At 36.4% G+C, this 18642-nt stretch overlaps 1 protein-coding gene and 1 long non-coding RNA gene across 7 annotated transcripts in view; one reads left to right on the top strand and one right to left on the bottom strand.

Annotated features, from left to right (window-relative positions):
- MYSM1 (Myb like, SWIRM and MPN domains 1) overlaps positions 1-14850 on the top strand; it is a 38982-nt gene extending 24132 nt beyond the window's left edge. For 2 of the 6 annotated variants that reach the window (XM_057712376.1, XM_057712345.1), the window contains 9 exons: positions 1381-1435; positions 1739-1789; positions 2511-2585; positions 3199-3387; positions 4059-4191; positions 8223-8328; positions 8503-8560; positions 9591-9768; positions 9878-14850. In XM_057712376.1, coding sequence (XP_057568359.1) covers positions 1381-1435; positions 1739-1789; positions 2511-2585; positions 3199-3387; positions 4059-4191; positions 8223-8328; positions 8503-8560; positions 9591-9758 — 835 coding nt within the window. In that variant the 3' untranslated portion in view covers positions 9759-9768; positions 9878-14850. Of the gene's footprint in view, positions 1-1380; positions 1436-1738; positions 1790-2510; positions 2586-3198; positions 3388-4058; positions 4192-5494; positions 5741-8222; positions 8329-8502; positions 8561-9590; positions 9769-9877 lie in introns of those variants that run through there. The other 4 variants (XM_057712365.1, XM_057712355.1, XR_009049717.1 and 1 more) reach the window with 4 other exon arrangements.
- Positions 14851-15447: 597 nt separating this feature from the next.
- The window catches only part of LOC130840132 (uncharacterized), a 34989-nt gene continuing 31794 nt past the window's right edge, over positions 15448-18642 (bottom strand). Inside the window, exons 2-3 of the long non-coding RNA XR_009049972.1 lie at positions 16942-17073; positions 15448-15558 (exon numbers count right to left, since the gene is read on the bottom strand). This is a non-coding gene — a long non-coding RNA (uncharacterized LOC130840132). The remainder of the gene's footprint in view (positions 15559-16941; positions 17074-18642) is intronic.

The following is an 18642-nucleotide window of genomic DNA, read 5'->3' as shown; positions in this document are numbered from 1 at the left end:
CTCAGACATCATTGTTCAGTCAGCTATAATATTACCACAGTTAACTAGTATTTCTTCGTCTTATGCAGAAGAATAATCATAGCAGATGTCTTGCTTACCTTTAATAACAATATATTTGAGTCTTTATGAGTCTGCTAATTTTTTATCAAAGATGAAATTTTGGTGTACCTATCATGACTTATATTTTCGGGAACCCATTATTGTTCTTAGTAGTCACCTCTTCACTGCTAAAGGCTCACAAATCAGCTGTTTAATAACCTTTTCTAGAATTTTCCCAATATTCAACATTTAATTCGTGTGCTTTTTTTGTGTTTTGAAAAAAGGCCCGATAATTGCCTATTCCTTGACCTCCAATAATTTTTCCATTCTCTATGGCTTCTCAAAAAGGGTTGACGATGGTTTCACATAATGGTTCTTCAAAGTGCTGTGCGATGCATATGCTTTCTTTCTGTTTTCTCATCTGTCTTGACCTTTCGTTTCCTTCTATTTGTGTTGATTAAGCACTTTCTGACGAAGATCTACTCATTCAACAAACTACTTTTTGAATGCCTACTCTGTGTCAAGCACTGTTCCAGGTACTTGCAATACAGTATTCAGCAAAAGAAAGTGTCTGATGATCTTCTAGCACTAAGTCTCTGGTAGAGTAGGAGCTAAATAGTTCTGTTCTTTTCCAAATGTTAACATGAACGTATTCCCCATTTGTTTGTTTTCTCTGAATGTAGCCTCAAAACACTTTATTTTTCTCAACCTCAATTCTTTATTAGTCAAAGCCTTTCTAATATTTCTCTCAAATTTACACATGCTTTTGTATTTAGTCTTGCTTAGGTGTCCCTCTTTCCATCTTTTTATACTTTTTCATTTAAAAGATGAGTTTATCATAGAACTTTAGAAATACATAAATTTCTTTAACAGAACTATTTGTCATTTGGTCATTCAACAAATACTGAGTCCCTATTCTGTGCTGAACACATTGTGCTGATAGAAGTATTTCTGAGAAACTTCATCTTTCTTGAACTTTCTTTCCTATCTTATGTCAGGGTTAGGTTTTCACTGAACTTTTGAAACCTGCTTTCAGTGTAGGACATATGTCTGGCCATTCATAATGTTCTCTTTCGGTGTTAAAAGAAATTGACAATGAAATTACTTTCTCCTCAAAGTCCTGTTGTTTCCCGAATTTTTAATCGAGTCCAAAAGAACAGTGCTGCTTTCAAAAAGGTTGTATCATAAGAAATTCTCCTAGTTTAATATTTTTTTCACTTGGACAGAATTTAGGTTTAGATTATTGGTAAACATTTTCAAATTTGTAAATAAATGTTATTTTCCTGCTTATGTTATTGAAATTATATTAGGAATGATTTTTTGTTCTTTTTCCTTTTCCAGCTCATTCGATCCCTTCCAACTGATACCTTGTAATTTTTTCAGTGAAGAAAAGCAGGTACTACTTGTTCATCACTGAGTGACCTTAAATAATACCCTCCCCTCAGACATGAAATATTTCTTCTTTTTCTGTGTGTGCAAGGCATGTGTAAATGAAAGGTTGGATAAGGCAGGGTACACTAAGGGTCAGATGAGTGATACAGGTGGAAAATGAATTTCTTTAGAAGTCTGATTTGTGCTGAGCCTTGGTTGGTGGTGAGGACGTGGTGTGATAGATAAAGGAGAAAAGGGTGGACATTCCTATTAGGAAGAACAAAATCTCTATTTTTATGCTCCCCCATTTGTTTTTTTTATATTTCAGGAGCCATTTCAGGTGAAAGTAGCTTCAGAAGCACTTTTAATAATGGATTTGGTAAGGATATTACATTGTGTTTACTTAGTTATTCTGATTTCTATTCTTGTGTATTTTTGTTGCAGGCATAAGAGAGAGTATGGAAGACGTGTATTTTGGATCTTAACTATCCTCTTTTACAAGGAATCTAAAAATAAGTCTTTTCTTTTGGAGAAAAGCCAAACAATTGCATGTTTCCATATTTTAGAGAAAATAAATTAATGTGAGTTCTTGCAGACTGTTTATCATCATTAGCCCTATTTTAATTTCCTAGTATCCTTGTCTGCTGCCTTCTAGATAACTGCAACAAAGCACAACTTACCATTTGGAGGCTCCTTGTTTTGCACTAAACTAGTGAAATCTCCAGTAGTTGCGTGTGTTTATGGTGTTTTTCTGTAGGAGGACCCAGAATGATTTTTACTTTGTATCCTTATGATACCTTTCCTCAGTAGGGAGAGCAAATGGTATCCTCATTTTGTAAATGAAAAAAATGGCATCTTGGAGTGTTTGAATGTTTGGTTCAAAGCTTCTCAGCTGGCAGTAAAGATAGGTCTAAAATCTTAAGTTTCTGTGTGCTGAGCCTAGCATCTAGTTCCTCTACTGTGCTACTTCATTTTAGACAAGCATAATTATCGTACTTGTAAATATGACTCTCCTATGATAAGTGAGATTTATTCTGATTTTTTGGTCAGGTGTGTTTGGTTTGCGTGTTTGGGCTAAGTCTATCTTGTGCTTCTTTTAGCATGCTCATGTTTCTATGGCAGAAGTGATTGGTCTGTTAGGAGGAAGATACTCAGAAGTTGATAAGATAGTTGAGGTAAGGTTTCTCTTTATTATTTAGTCCTGCTGCCATACCAAATATTTTTATAGATTTCAGTGGATATAATTAACATATAAACCTTATCTGTGATATAAACAAGAATATGCAAATGTGGAAAGTTATATATTCCCAGAGGTGACTGAACATTCCGTATATTGAGCACCTGTTTCCTTTTACCACCGAGAAAGAGGGAACATTGCCAGGCCTGGGTTCCTCATTGCCTTTGCCATTAAACAGCTTCAACTCCTAAGAGGGCAGAGGCCAGGAAACGTGCTAACCTTACAATTGAAACTTGGTATACTTCATTCGCTAGAAATTGTTATCATAAAGAATAGGGGTCATTGAAAGACTGTGTCTGTACAGATACTATATGGGCTGACCTGGAAAATTAACACTTAACTTGTCTGAGTAGAAAAATGGATTTTGAGTTCCTAGCATGCAATCACATCACATTTTTGAAGAGTAATTCATTTGCAAGTTAAAGGCTGCCTATGATATAGGCAAATAAAAGGCTTGGCTTTAAAAAGTTTCTGTATCTGTGTATGAAAGGACTGAAACAATAGCATTAACAGGATTTCAGTATAATCATTTAAGGATTAATCCTTTACAGGTCTGTGCAGCAGAACCATGTAACAGTCTGAGTACAGGACTGCAGTGTGAGATGGATCCTGTCTCACAAACACAAGCCTCAGAAACCTTGGCTGTCAGGGGCTATAGTGTTATTGGATGGTATCATTCTCATCCTGCCTTTGATCCTAATCCTTCCTTACGTGATATTGACACTCAAGCCAAATACCAGGTGTGTTTATAGGTCTTTTTGTATGTAGTCTGTAAGTAATTGCATACACTCTTCCCCTCTCATTGTTTTCTATTAAATAAATACACTTTCAGCTTTTCTAGCAAAGTGATTACAAGAGTAATATGTTTGTTTAAACATTTAGAAAATTAGCTATTCTATTTAATACAGACAAGCCATCAAAGTAGTGATAATTCCTCCCAGAGCCTTTAAAAATCATGGGGATGACTAGGACAGGGACTGGGTACAATTGAAATAATTGGAAATCGAATATATTTTGCATCTCTGGAAAAAACAGAGTTTTGTTTTAGTCTGCAGTTTTATGTTTGACATCTGGGTGTTTTTGCTATAGGCAGCTGTTTGTAAATTATTACCGTATTGATAAAGATTACTGCTGAGGGCAATGAATACAATTTGTAAATGTGTTCATGGCAAATACAGATTTTGCAGGCCTGGCGATCTTTTTAGGAGCTATCTTTTCAGATTGGGTTGGACATGTTTTGGCCTGAAAAATTTAGGGTATGGAGTAAATTTAGTTGTTGTTTGGAAGTGAAATTTTTAACAGACTTTTGCATTCCCTTTTCCTCTATTGGATGTTAAAATGTTGGTATGGGTAAATACTGACTTTTAAATTTATGTAGCTAAAACTAATTATCCTTTTTTTTAAATTGTAGAGTTACTTCTCCAGAGGCGGTGCAAAGTTCATTGGAATGATTGTTAGTCCTTATAATCGAAATAATCCTTTACCTTATTCTCAGATTACCTGCCTGGTTATAAGTGATGAAATTAGCCCAGATGGCTCTTATCGTAAGTTTTCAACAAAAACAATTCTACTTCTACTTTGATTTTTTTGAATCTTATAAATCATAGAATTTATACCTATGCAAGGCAATTTGATGGAAAAGTTTGTGTCCTCGGGTAGGGAATCACTGCATACCATGTAGTGCAGCCACCCTCTTTCCTTTTATGATTTCCTTCTATATTAAAGTCCCCACCGTGTTACCATGGCCACTGGGCAAAAGCATTGCAATGTAGAGAAAACTTATGGCCAAGCAGTGTTTGTATTAGGTCCTGGAGACATTGCAGTAAGCAAAACAAAGTCTCTTCTGTTATCTTGAAAATTTTTAAGAAATGCAGATTGGCTTTCTGTGCAGTGGCATTCAAATGAAAAAAAGCAAATAAAGAATAATGACCACGCTACCACCAGCTATCCGTGATCTCCCAGGTTAGGCTCAACAGTGTCTAACTATTTTTATGTCTCTCTATCTCAGGAAAGAATTTGGTTGGTTTAGCCCATCATATGACTTGGTTCCTTTGGGATTTATGTCCACTGCTATTCCAGTCAACTCTGGCTGGATAGGGAATTACTGTAGCAGACTAGGAAAAGTTGGGGAGGGTAAGAAGGGAGTGTGGAGGGAAGGAAAAGATTAGAGGAAACAATTAGATCTCTCAGATGTTCTCTTTTCATCCTTAATACCACTGCTCTAGTTGATTGTCCTCTCTGACACTGTCACTTCCCCATTAGCTCATGAGTCCCTTGAAGGTAGATATTATATTGTACTGATTTTTCTATTCTCAGTTTCTAGCACAGGGCCTGGTATAAAATAGGTACTAAATGAATGTTTAACAAATTAATTTCTTCAGTTGCTCTATTCTTTGTGCACCTGCAGCACTTGTTTCCTGCCTTCATGATTGCATTTGTCTTTTAATATAATTTATTTACTGTCTCACTAAACTGTGAGCCCCAAAGAGCAGGAACTGTGTTTATTTGTATCTCCTATAGCACCTAATCAATGGCCTTACAGCTAAGGAGTGGTCAGTGCTCTATAGGTTTTTATTGAATGAATAGTATTGACACTAACTTTAGTCCAAATGCCCATTTTGAACATAGCACATATATACATCATTCATTACCCTAGTATAATTTTACATAAAGTTAACAAAAGGAAGAATCACAATGAACTTGTTCTCAATTTAAACCATGTCTTAATATCACATTCTGCTAGATTTTGAGAGTGAGCCTCTACTCTGATGCTGTCTAATACAGCCACATGTGGCTACATGTGCCTGTTTAATTAGAATTAAGTGAACTTAAAAATTCCGTTCCTAGAATCCTGCTTCTGGCCAAAATGAAGTAACAAGGACGTGTATGAAACAACCAAAAAATTGGACAAAATCTAGAGAACGGTGGCATTTAAGATGTAACATCAAGCAGTGAAGGAATGATTGCTGAGAGATGGGAAACAAATGAAGTGAGCCCAAGTTACCCTAGCTTACTGAGTTAAAAGAACTTCCATTTGTGGCACAAGGAGAAGCCCACCCAGAGCCTAGCAGACTTTGAGCTGAGGTGATGGAGGTAAGACCAAGGAGACCAGGGCAACTAAATTTGCAAGACACCGTACCGTAGAGCAGAAAACTGCCTAGAGAGAAAACTCCAAAGATTTGTAGAAGGTTCAAATTTAGTATTTAGTGAGTTAGAGACCAGTGCATGGATGTGAAGAAACTGCCCCAAACGGGAAAGAATCACCCAGAAGATTAGCGGGGACAGTGCTGGGTGCTCACATAAACTGCCGTCAGATAACACAGAAGTATTCCACGTTATCATCATTGCAGAAAGTTCTCTGGGGCAGAGCTGTCATGGGGTACCTTGTGCTACAGTACTTTGAACTGGGTCCTTATTTATTTGTTCATTCATTGATTCACTCATTTTCCCCCCCATTAGATACGTATCCAAATCCTATCTTTACAGTATGTCTAATGGTTAATCATTTTCTCTATTTGTAATAGGCAAGAAATACACTTAGTGCTTATTTTTATTCTGACATTTTAGTGGATCAGAATAATCAGTATACATATGTATGATTGAATCACTGCTGTACACTTGAAAATAACATTGTAAATTAACTATACCTCAATTTAAAAAAAATAGTAAGCATATCAAAAAATAATTAGTACAAAAGGAAATTTTTACTTGTTTAGTGCCATCTTTTTAAACTTAGAAAATATTCTTAATACCAAATAACGTGTGTGTGTGTGTTTTCATGGTTTTTTTATGAGCACAGACTGAAAATGCATTTATTTGCTTTTAGTCTCATTTATTAATTACTTTTAGTCTCATTTTTTACTCTCATTAAGAGTAGTATTTGCTTACCTGGATTCAGATCCCAGCTCTGACATTTATCAGTTATTTTACCTTGGGCAGGTTACTTAATCCCTCTCATTCTCCTTTGTGACATCTGTAAAATGAGAAAAAATTATTAACTTGCTTATAGGGAGTTGTAGAGACTGTCAGTAATGTATGTAAAGTGCTTAGTAAATAATAGGTCTAAAATAGGTAGTTACACTCATAGCTGTTATCTGTGCTTAGTAGGTAATCAAAACATATCACGTAAGTGATTGTTGTAACAAAAGGAATTTGTGTAATAGCGATGTGTCACTCTTCTTAAGTTCTTGGAGGGGGAAAATGAAATGGAAGAGAATTGAGAAATGAAAAAAGATCAGTTATCATCAGGCTTTCTGTTCTCTTCTCTCTTTCCATACATCTGAAAAAAATGGGGAGGGAGAAAAGCCTTTTTAGAGCATATTAACAAATTATGGTTGTATTGTGTAGAAATATAGTTATGATTTTTTTTTTCTTTTTCCTAATACCTTCTGATTTGCTGGCATTTTGTTTACTTGAAAAGCCTTATGATGGCAAAAATGCAAGTTGAGAGGCACTATAATGTAAAGGTTAAGAAAGTAAACTCAAGCCAGACTGCCTGGGTTCAAATCCTGGCTCCAAATCCTGGCTCTACCTCTTACTAGTAATGTATGTCCAAGAACAGGTTATTTAATAACCTCTCTGTGGCTCAGTGTCCTCATCAAAAAAAAAAAATTGAGGACAATACTGGTAGCTAGTTCATGTAAGTGGCCTTAACATCTATCTAAAAAGCACCTTTATATATAAAGCCTGGCACATAGTAAGCATTATATGTGTTACTGTTATGATGATGATGATGATGATGGTGGTATCGGCCTTTGGTAATGAATCAGCAGAGCTTTTAATATACCGCAAATACAATTACATGGGGATTTTGAAGCTATGTAAGAAATGTCTGAGTAGGCTCATCCTGTGGTATTTTTTCCTTTCTAACCTAAGTACGTGATGTCTACCCCTTGGACTTGTTTTCTCCAGAGTTTAGCATGACTCAAGCGCAGTTACTGCCTCTCCAGAATTAAACCTAGTTCCTGTCTAGTCTTGTCAGCACACAGAGGGAGGTGGAATGGATGTGGGCTCAGAAGTCCGGCAAGCCTGCTGGGGTTTGAAACCCAAGCTGTTCGCTTTAACACCAGAAGCAGCTTGTTTAACCTGTCTCTGCCTCAATTTTATCTGTTAAATAGGAGTAATGCTGCCTACCTTATGGCACTGCTGTAAGCTTGATAACCTGTGTTAAGAAGGAAAAATCACTGGGCTGGAATATATCTTGGTTTGCCTAGGTCAGTCCCAGCTTAAGCCTGTGGTTCTGGCACAATTATTAACAGTGCCCACTTTCACTCCAAAAGTCTCTTGGCTTGGATGATAAATTATGTGATCATCTTACCTGTCACAGTTCCTTGCAAAGAATTGTCATGCAAATGGCACTTTTACTCTTCTTTATTAATTGCTTGGCATTAATATGCTTGACGGACCAAGTGCATCCAGGCAGTGCGCATTTAATGAATGCCTACTATGTTTAAAGTGCTGTTTAGCTGGTCCACCAAGCTGCGGTTGTGAAAACACTGAAGAGAATTTTAAGTAATTAAAAGATTGGAGATTTAAGAAATAGTTGGTAAAAATGTGCTTCTTTATGCTTTTCTAGGTTTACCTTATAAATTTGAAGTACAACAGATGTTAGAAGAACCTCGGTGGGGATTAGTGTTTGAAAAGACAAGATGGATAATAGAAAAATACAGGCTATCCCGGAGGTATGTGCTGTGGTTTGAGATGGTTGCACATCTGCAGTGTTTCTCATTAAATTGTGTTTTAGGGAAAACCCAAGTTAAATATAAAATTGTGAAATATGGCATCAGTGATAGTTTATCACAAAACTGATTTATCATATTTGTTTCATTGGTTTGTTTTCATATTTCTTCCAACAGCAGTGTCCCCATGGATAAAATCTTTCGCCGGGATTCCGACCTGACTTGTTTACAGAAAGTAAGCTGCCTTCATTTTAATTGGTTTCATTGTTCACAGATTCTGAAGCTATTCATCTGGATGTGTTTTCCCATGAGGCCTAATGCTTTGTGGATACACTTTCTGTGTATTTCCTTTATTGGTTTTTCCTTTCTAAAATTAATTTCTAGGAGATAATTAGTAATGTATTTTGTTGCCCATGTTTGCATATAGAAATAATACTGTTTTGGAAAAAATTTGTCAATGTTGGCTGATAGATTTCTTAGCAGACTATTATTGTACACAATGGAGAACATTTTTCTTATTTTATTAAATTCAAAAGCGCCATGTTTCCATTTAGCTTTAACAATTGATCATTTTTTAAAAATGGTAGTATAAATCTAGCAATTAAATTTAAATGGTCATTTTATTTAACTTTCTGGTAGGAAATAAGAGTCTTGAATTATTTTATTTCACTTCCAGTTTTGTTTCTATGAGTATAATGAATTACAGTAAGATTGGCAACATTGGTCTTTCTTTTTTTCCCTTGGTAACAATTTGGGAATAGAAAATTTTAACATATTTTCTTTTTAATATGTTTTACTCCCTTCTATTATAGCCACTTTCTCTTCTTCGTTCTTTTGGAAGATTAATATGCACATTTCCCAGGAAATAGACTCTAGTATCCTGTTTTTGAAATGGTAGAATCCTGTATTTTTACATACATAGATTTTTATCCCATAAGATTCTTTGCTTTGTAAATAAAACTACTAAAAAAAGAAGCAAAGTCACAAATTTGTCCAAAGTAGAAAGCAACATATGTGCAATCTCAGGCTTATCTCCTTATATAAAATCAGAAAGGAACTGACCTGAGCATTCCTCACCAATGGCTTCCTGCACTTCAGCTCTACAGTTATTAGACACAGGTTTATCCTCAGTCACCTTTAAGGAGAATGTTTCTCATTTAAGCGTTAGAAAATGGGAGATTTGGAAAGGGATAAAATAATGATGGTAATGCAAACCCTCTTACACTTTTTGTGTATTTAAATATAAAACTTTTCTTTTCAACTAGCTTTTGGAGTGTCTGAGGAAAACTCTGAGCAAAGTGACCAATTGCTTCATTGCTGAAGAATTCTTGACTCAAATAGAAAATTTATTCCTTTCCAATTATAAAAGCAAGCCAGAGAATGGAGTGGCTGAAGAGAACTGTACTGTGGAGCCAAAGGAATTGTTGATGTAATTATTTTAAAGTAAGACATTTTAATCTTGACAAAATAGATCCTACTTTCAAAGTTATAACCTTGAAATTGTAATTTAGTTAACAGTGATACAGCTTTGATTTTTTTTTTTTTTTGCTAGTTCATGAAATCCAAACTTTGCCACATAAACCATGTGACAAGAAGAAGATGTGGACTTGGACTTGTTTTCATATGTGGTGCTCAGAGTGTTGTGTGAAGTGGGATCCGCCCCCGTGCCTCGTCCTCCAAGGGCAGTCAGCAGGGCGTGGACTGAAGGGCGGCCTTCCTGCCATCTTCAGGTTGATAAGGGGACTGTGTCTCGAATTTTTACTTCCCCCTGAACTAGTCATTCCAGTTTTGCTATCTCCTGTCTCATGAGGAACACTTCCGTTTTTTTCATGTGTTTTGGTGAGGCTTGTTTATCGTTGCAAATGAGATACGGGTGGGTGGTCACTGAGGTAATTAACATGGTTGAGAACTACTGGTTTAATGAATCTATCAACATGCTGAGGAAGGCCAGGGGAGGCATCCGGAGAAAATCTTCAAAACAGAGAAGAGACCTAAAGGAGAGAATCAGATTACCAGTTTTTTAATTATAGGTATTTGCTTCCATTTTATTTTATAACAACACTGCTATAGGATATGCCATTTTCTCAGCTGAAATGTTTTATATGGCTTTCAGATACATAAAATAATTAATTAGCTTCAGCTATAGATTCACTTATGTTAGTACGTGTGATAAAGCCTCGGATAACTAGAACACAGATAATCATAACCCTTAAACTAGATTTTTTTTTCTGTTACCTGCTATGAGGAGAAAGAGGCAAATTACAATAAAGCTTAAATAAATCATTTAATTTTAAAAACAAAAAAATCTTTACAGGACATGTTATATATTCAGCCCAGTTTCATATACTTGCTGAATCCAGAACAGGGGTCAGTGAGCTTTTTATGTAAGGGGCAGTTAGTCAGTAACTTGGGCTTTGCAGACTACACACCATCTCTATCAGATGTTCTTTATATTTTTTAACAACCCTTTAAAAACGTAAAACCATTCTTAGCTTATGAGCCTCACAGAAAACAGGTTTCTGGCTGTTGTCTTCCAAACCCTGCTTTGGAGAATTGCAAACATTTAGAATTTATTTTCAAATGCATGAGTGAGACACTGAAAGGTCTTGCATCACCTTCAGACAACAATAAAACTAAAAATTGTGCTTTACACTTAAGTTCATTTTCAAGTGAAAATTAGCAGTGATGTTGCCTGATGTATTCTGATAGATTTTAGTTTATTTCTGTTAACTAAAGAATTGACATATTCATTTTTCAAGCATTCTTATTAATAGCAGTTTTATTACTTCTAATCTGGGTAAGATTCTGTACTTTTACCTTTTTTGGTTTAATGAATATCCAAGGAAAATGTTAGTGTTGGAAGGAGCCTTGAGCCAGTTTTAGATGACCTGAGTCTTGACCCAACCTTGTGATTTGGTGGGGGGATGTAGTTTACCTTCTCTGGGCCTAAATTCGTGTGTAACTGAGATCTAAATTATCTTCCCTGCATCCTTTCAGGTCTGAAATCTTATGATTCATTCTATTTGTTGGACTTACTCACCTGGAGCTTATATTTTGAGATGGTACAGTTCCCAAATTAACAAATGTTTTTAAAGAAAAGTGATATTTTCCAGTTTTCTATATAATATGTATTTAGGATAAACAGTGAAACATAACACAAAGCAGTTACTTTGGGGATTGGGGTTATTAGAGCTATAGACCCAAAATCAGGAAACCTGAGTTCTTACGCTAATTATCTTACCAGCTTTGTTGTGTGACAGTGGTAAGATCACATAACCTTCTAGACCTCAGACTCTTCTCCTGTAATTCAAGGGCATAAAGTCTGTGATTCTGTAAAAGGTAGTGATTCATTCCTTTATACCCTTTCTTTTGACATATTTTCTTCATTATACCTCAGGAACAGATCCTAGAAAGTGGTATTAATTAGCTTTCTTGATTGGTATTTCCCTGTAATATTGACAAATTGAGGTTGGAAAATAGTAGAAATTGTTAAAAGTTCTGTTCTCAGTCTGGGTCCTCTGCATGCTAGTGGTTCACCATGTTTAGTAACCTAAGCCATACCATGAGGAACTCAAAGATGGTAATATTCAGAGTTTAGAGCTTTGAGAGCACAATTTTTAAAATAATACTTAGTGGTTTTTTCTGATAGAGTACATTTATGAGGAAATATTTTTTAAAAAACAGAAACCACAGTTAACATTTTGGTATAAATCTTTCTCTTTTTTTTTTGTACCATGTAATTTTAGATTAAAATCTGTGATATTTTCCTCTCCTCCCTCATTCATTCTTTTACCATATTCTTAAAACATTTTTGTAACTACAGGTGCCCACATTCCTGTCACTGCCAACCTTGGCCTGCTGAGTGCAGTAGGAGCCAGGCGTCAAGAAGTGCAGAGGCAGTTGAGGACTGAGTGGCAGTGTAATGCAGGCAGTTCAGGAGGCAGGGTCTCAGAGCGAAACCTCCCTCTCCTAATGTTTACAGAGTGAAGAGAGGACTTAAAAACATCCTGATTTGGTTCTTACTTTTGCGCAATGACAATAGAATAATGAGCTTAATTCTTTTTTTCTTTTTCCAGCTTGCGTAATGGAAATTGACACAAATACTTCATCAGTATTAGACTTAGCTCTCCTTAAACATCTAATCCCAAAGTAATATTCAAAAAAAAAGAAAAATCAGTGAAATAAGACCCACAAGATCAGACTATCCTTTCTTTCCCCTCTGTAAGTTTAGCCTTGAACCCGTGGCCCTCAAAGCTGTATTGTGACTTCCATGGGCCTTAGACACTTTTGTCTTCTTGGGCCTCTTCTTCCATAAAAAATTAAAAATTAATGTTACAGTTGCATTTATATAAAATGAATTTTATATATAAACATCCTTAAATCTAAAAGTTTGGGTTTTTTCTTATAAATTTAAAAGAAATTAAAACATTTTGGGGGGCCTCTAAATGTATTATTGGCCTCAGATCTGGTGCCTAATAGATAAGTTGGCCCTCCCTATGTTCTGAAGGGTATTGTTGGGAAAATGGCAGTCACTACCCTCTCCCCTATAAACCCACCTCACAAACCCTAGGGAGCTTTGCCACACAGCCAAGAACATTGTAGTTCCTGTGGCTTTAGATTCATAAACTTGAACTTTGTTCTTTACTGACTTGACCAAAATTCAGGAGTGTTACTTAGGACCATTCATCCCCCAAAGAAAGATAGGCTGCAGTGGCTAACTTCAGTTTTCAGGTAGATATTTTATTCAGATTCTTAATCAATAGTTTGAAACTCATGCCACATGTCCTGCCACCTTTTCTTCCTGCATTTCTCTCAGGCCCTTTTTTTCATTCTCACTCTCTTGCTTCTTACCTGTCAGTGTATAGGTACAAGATCCTTCATTGTCATGTGTTGAAAGCAGGACCTGAAGAACAGAGTTAAACAGACCCGTTCATATTTCCCAGAAGCTGCCCAGCCCTCTCTCCATAGCTTTCCTTCCCCACAGGAGTGGGGCAAGGGCTGTGACTGTCTGGGCAGCAGAGGAGACTGTGGCCTCAGCATGCCAACCTGAGCAGGCCTCCTGCTTTTCAGTTTACCTTCTTGTTTATCCTGCTGGCTCCTAATAAAGTGAGCTGTAGGACCTGGAGGAGCTGATACAGTCAGGATGCCCTAGGACTGATGCTTTGTCCTATCCCTGCAAAAGAGCCATGTGATATCTGACCACCTGGAAGGTAGCTCCCATCCTCAAGTTATCAACAAGTGTCCAGTTGGTGGGTTTCTCAGTAGAAATTAAGTCAGGGTATCCAAATGTTGTGGTTTGTTTTGTTTTGTTTTGTTTACCTATAGTTTTCTCTATGCAGAACTAGAGACTAAATCTAGAGTCATAATTATGACATATAGGAAAACTTTTTTCACACAGCACAAAGAAGAGAGCACATACTTTTGTAACATCATCTGTTCCATCAGGGTTAATACAAAATCTAAGAAAGAAATTTGATCTGCATCTCCAATTTCCCAGTAGTTTAATAGTTTTCTTACAAATTAATACCATATTTTGCATTATTTCCAGAAAATCACTGTGGAGAATAATGTAATATACTGTAGCTTAATTCCTGATCTTTTCTTAAGTGGTTTTATGTGTGCTGTTCCCCCAAACTCTTTTTTCATTTAATCTGTAATTTGTGCTTTCTGGTATTCTCTAAATCTTCTTTTAAGCTACCTTAAATTTTTTCTAGAACAAGGCAAAGAATAAATATGTTATCCCCCCTAAGTCAGGAGAAAGTCAAAATATCCCAGAGAAGCTCTGATTATGCCAGGGGCTCTATACCAAACTAAATTTGAGAAGGTAAAATTAACTTATGGTATCTGGATTGTTTTATTTTATACCTTTGACTGTATTTATGAATATCTTCATAAGAACTTTAATTTCAGCAAAATACGCCTGATGTGCCACCTCTGAGGTTTCCTGGAGTACTCTCTTAGGGATTAAGAAGTATGCTAAATATGATTTTATAGTTGTATTCCTGTTTCATAGGTTACCACAGAACATTTGTTTCAACCTATGAATTATAAAATAGTATTTAGATTGTAGCATGGTTTAAATAGATAGGTCATATATATCTTTAAATTTGTAGATTTGATGTGTAAATTGTATATTATGTATGTTTACTGTGATTATTGGTAAACCTGTTGCTGTTTTCCCCAAATGTTATCAGTGTTTATGGATTTCTTTTATTTTGAATTTCGGAATGTTCTGTAATAAAATATCATGATTTAAACTATTTTGTACATTTAAATAATGATGCCATGTTGTCTATACTGTATCAAAGAATATTGTAAATATTGTTTGTACAATTATGAAAGCTTTTCCTCAGAATGATTGAACTCTGCTCCTTGAACTTCATGTACTTAAAACTCTCCTCCTTGTACTTTATGTACTGTGACATAATATATCTGATTTTAAGCTTTGGGGTTTTATCTTGTAAAAATTAAAGGGAAACATTCTGAAGATTCTGTATAAATAAAATTTTGAAAATAAAGTAATGAATCATTTGATCGCTTTCTAAATTATTAGCAGCATACGCACTGAATTACAAACAATGTGCCATTAATTCAGCAAACATTTGTTGAGCATTATAGGGGCACAAAGATGAGTAAGTCTTGGTTTCTTTCCACAAGGATCCTACTACCTACTACCTGATAAGTGGGAAACACATAAAACCTGACGTAGGTAGCTAAGATACTAAGATACAAACTGGAACTGATTATGAATGTCTGTAAGACTTCAAGGGTAAGAGGTATTTAGATAAAAGAGAATTCTCTAGAATGTAAGCAGTGAGATTGATTGCTTGGAAGAGATCACCTTTAAACCTTAATGACATCTGTGGAAGATGTTCCAGAGAGAAGTGACCTCAGAGCATAGGCATGGAGTTAAGGGATGAGATTTAGAGTGGTGAGTCTTTGGCCAGAGGGTAGGGTATGTGAAGATGTTAATTATGAAGGTAATTCAAATTCAGTCTACTAACTAAGGATACAGAAGGTATAAACTAAGAGAAAATTCTCACCTTAGCGTTAACTCTACTGGTCTTTAACTTCTGTATTTATTTTCTGTAAAATCTGTCAATTTCGGAAACGGAACAACAGGGTCAGACTTGCGTATACTCAGTACCTATGTATCTTCAATGTCCTTTTATTGAGGGCTTCTCTCCATCTCAGCACGTAAACATTCATTCTTTGCAAGAGGTGCATGGCATTCTGTAGTATAGATTTGACATCATTGATTTGATCAGTTTTCAACTAATGAACTTCAGATGTTTCCATTTTTCTATGAAAAACATTTTTGTTTGCATACTCCTAAAATTTCTCTGACTAGATTCCTAGATGTTTAATTGCTAGATGATCTATGTACCCTTTACATTTTGTTAGTATCTGCAGAAAAAACTTCAGTTTCCACAAGTGACGTTTTCTCACAGCAGTACAGCCACATTTATCGTCTTGTTTACAGAACCAATTTGAATTCGGGCTCCTAAATGAAAATAATTTAGGTGGCAAAGTATAATAAAATCCTGAGTTCTAATTCCACGAGACATTTATTTCATCAGAAGTTCCTTCTTCTGTACAGCTGTTATGGATTCCTGCTAATTAAGCATTTGCTATAATTTTCTGATTGGCCAGCAACATAGCCTGTAGCTCCAGCATTGTCCCACAGTCCTATTGGTACTGTAACAATGGTTTGCTTTTTTTTTTTTTACTGTTGCTGATGTGTTTCTATATCATTGATTCTCAATTATCTTCCCATAGAATGCTAGCTTAAATATTGTCAATATTTGCAGAGAGATATAGCTAAATAAAAAACTTGCTTTTGCCTTACATATTATTTTTCCTGCGATCAAAAACATCTTATTAATTAATAACTGATACCTGTTATTGGGTATAATCAATGAATGATTCCTCTCCCACCTTCCCCCATTAACAAGTTCACCTCAAAATGTGGAAGAATTGGACAGTTTCTGAAAGCAAGTTAACTGCTTAGTTCGTTTTACCTAGATTAGTGATTATTGAACTTTCTCTTGTTCCAAAACACCTGATAATTAGCACTCAGCAGTAATTGTGGCATCTTGAACTATCAATAGCCAGAAGATTGTCCACATCAGACTCCCTTTGTGTAACAAAATAGTTCAAAGGAAATCTTGGTAAGACCTTTTTCAGAACAGAACTATCTTCCTAATCACAAAACAATGAGTGGACTAATCCTCCCTACCATGCCCTCCCTCCCCCCACCCCCCCACCGCCAATCCCCTCCACCACCACTCCAGAGAGATTCCTTTTAGGCAAAACCTCTAGATTGCAACATCGCAGAGTTGGAGAGTATGTTAGGATAATTAAAGCTAGCGGCTATACAAACCACCCCTGATTTTCAATGTCTTAACATAGTAGGCTTATTGCTCACATAAAGTGCACTGCAGGTGTTCTGTTTGGGTGACTCCCCTGGGCAGCTCAACTCCCATGGGTAATTCGGGTACCCAGATTCTTTTCACATGTGGCTCTGTCATCTCGTGACTCCAAGGAGCCCAGGTGTCATCCATCTGAGGACAGGTGGATGAGAAAGAACAGAGAATCACACACGTTATAATTTACCTTGGCTTGGAGTCCACACATCATTTTTGCTCATATTTCTTTGACAAGAACTAGTCATATGGTCCCACCAGGATGCCACGAGGGGCTGTTCAATGGAGTCCTGATTGGGCAGATGCTTTGCAAAATTCTACCCTGTGGAAGGAGAACACGAATCTTTGTTAGTGACTAGCCATCTCTGTTACAGACAGCTAGGGTTGGTTTTGAATTCATCTTCAAATGGACTTTAAATTACTGTGCCAGAGGCCTAGTATTAAAAGAAAATGGATAATGTATCCCCCTCAAATCAAATAATCTTAAAAGTTGGAGAGGACCTTGAAAACATTTAGGCTTAGAGTCCTGTCTTCTAATATGAAGAAACCAAGGTCCATAGAAATGAAGCAACTTGCCCAGTCACACAGTCAAATTTGTAGCAAGGATACCTCTCAAAAAACCTCAGTTTTGCTATTGCATCATCCTTTTGAGTGATTCCAAATTATTTTTAATTTTATGGCATAAAGAACTACTCTGAAGATTTTTTGTGCAATTCAAATATTCAATATAATTTATGTTTTAATTTAAAATGTAATTTTGTCTTTTAGAACTGGAAGATCTAATAAATGCCCAGAACATATGACTTTTACGGAAAAGTTGACTAAAGAATTACTATTAGAAGTGATATAATTAATGGCACTTTATTAGCTTTATCTAAGATTAGCTGTATTAGCTTTATCTAAGATTAACGAGCCCCAAATCCTTGCTGTTTGCTTATAAATCCACAAAGCTACATTTGTTCTTCATTTTAATGAAAGTGTTAATATCTAAAGCCACCAGAGGGCACTCCGGCACAGTCTATGAGCACGATGGTCTCAGCCCTGTAGTGTTGATTGGCTTTACCAAGTCAGAGAAGGTTACACATCCGGCTGAATTTGCAAACCCTGTAAACATTCAGTTGCCTAGTTCCTTGACATTGTTTGATCTTGGGGTGAGCTTCCTTGTTTCATGGTATCTATAGGGTAGCCATTTTCCTTTTTGAAGGTTTCAATTTGAAGGTATTATAATAATAGCGTGTGTCCTTTCCTAGTTACAGTTCTAAATGCTCCACATACAGCATCACGTTTAATCCCCACAACAAGCCTGAAAGAAGTTTGCTTTATTTTTCTTTTTGAAGCAATTGGTTGTCTTAAGTTTTTGTCTTTATTCAGTAAAGTGCCTACTGCCTTACAGTTTTATTATCCCCATTTTAAACTTAGCTTTAGGGAATTCCCTGGAGGTCCATTGGTGAGACTTGGCACTTTCACTGCTGAGGGCTTGGGTTCAGTCCCTGTTGGGGAACTAAGATCCCGCAATAAATAAATAAATAAATAAACAAACAGCTTTACTTATTCTTTTTAAATTTATTTATTTCTGGCTGCGTTGGGTCTTTGTTGCTGTGTGCGAGCTTCCTCTAGTTGCCATTAGCGAGGGCTGCTCTTCCTTGAGGTGCATGGGCTTCTCACTGCAGTGGCTTCTCTCGCTGTGAGGCACAGGCTCTAGGCGCTCAGGCTTCACTAGCTGTGGCACAAGGACTTCCGTAGTTGTGGCTCGTGGGCCCTAGAGCACACAGGCTCAGGAGTTGTGTCACATGGGCTTAGTTGCTCCGCAGCATGTGGGATCGTCCCAGACCAAGGATCGAACCCATGTCCCCTGCATTAGCAAGTGGATTCTTAACCACCGTGCCACCGG

The sequence above is a fragment of the Hippopotamus amphibius genome, chromosome 1 (genome assembly GCF_030028045.1).
Source record: "Hippopotamus amphibius kiboko isolate mHipAmp2 chromosome 1, mHipAmp2.hap2, whole genome shotgun sequence".
NCBI classification, from domain to species: domain Eukaryota; kingdom Metazoa; phylum Chordata; class Mammalia; order Artiodactyla; family Hippopotamidae; genus Hippopotamus; species Hippopotamus amphibius.
The sequence above is the reverse complement of the archived record's forward strand: the minus strand, read 5'-3'. Positions and strand labels throughout refer to the sequence as shown.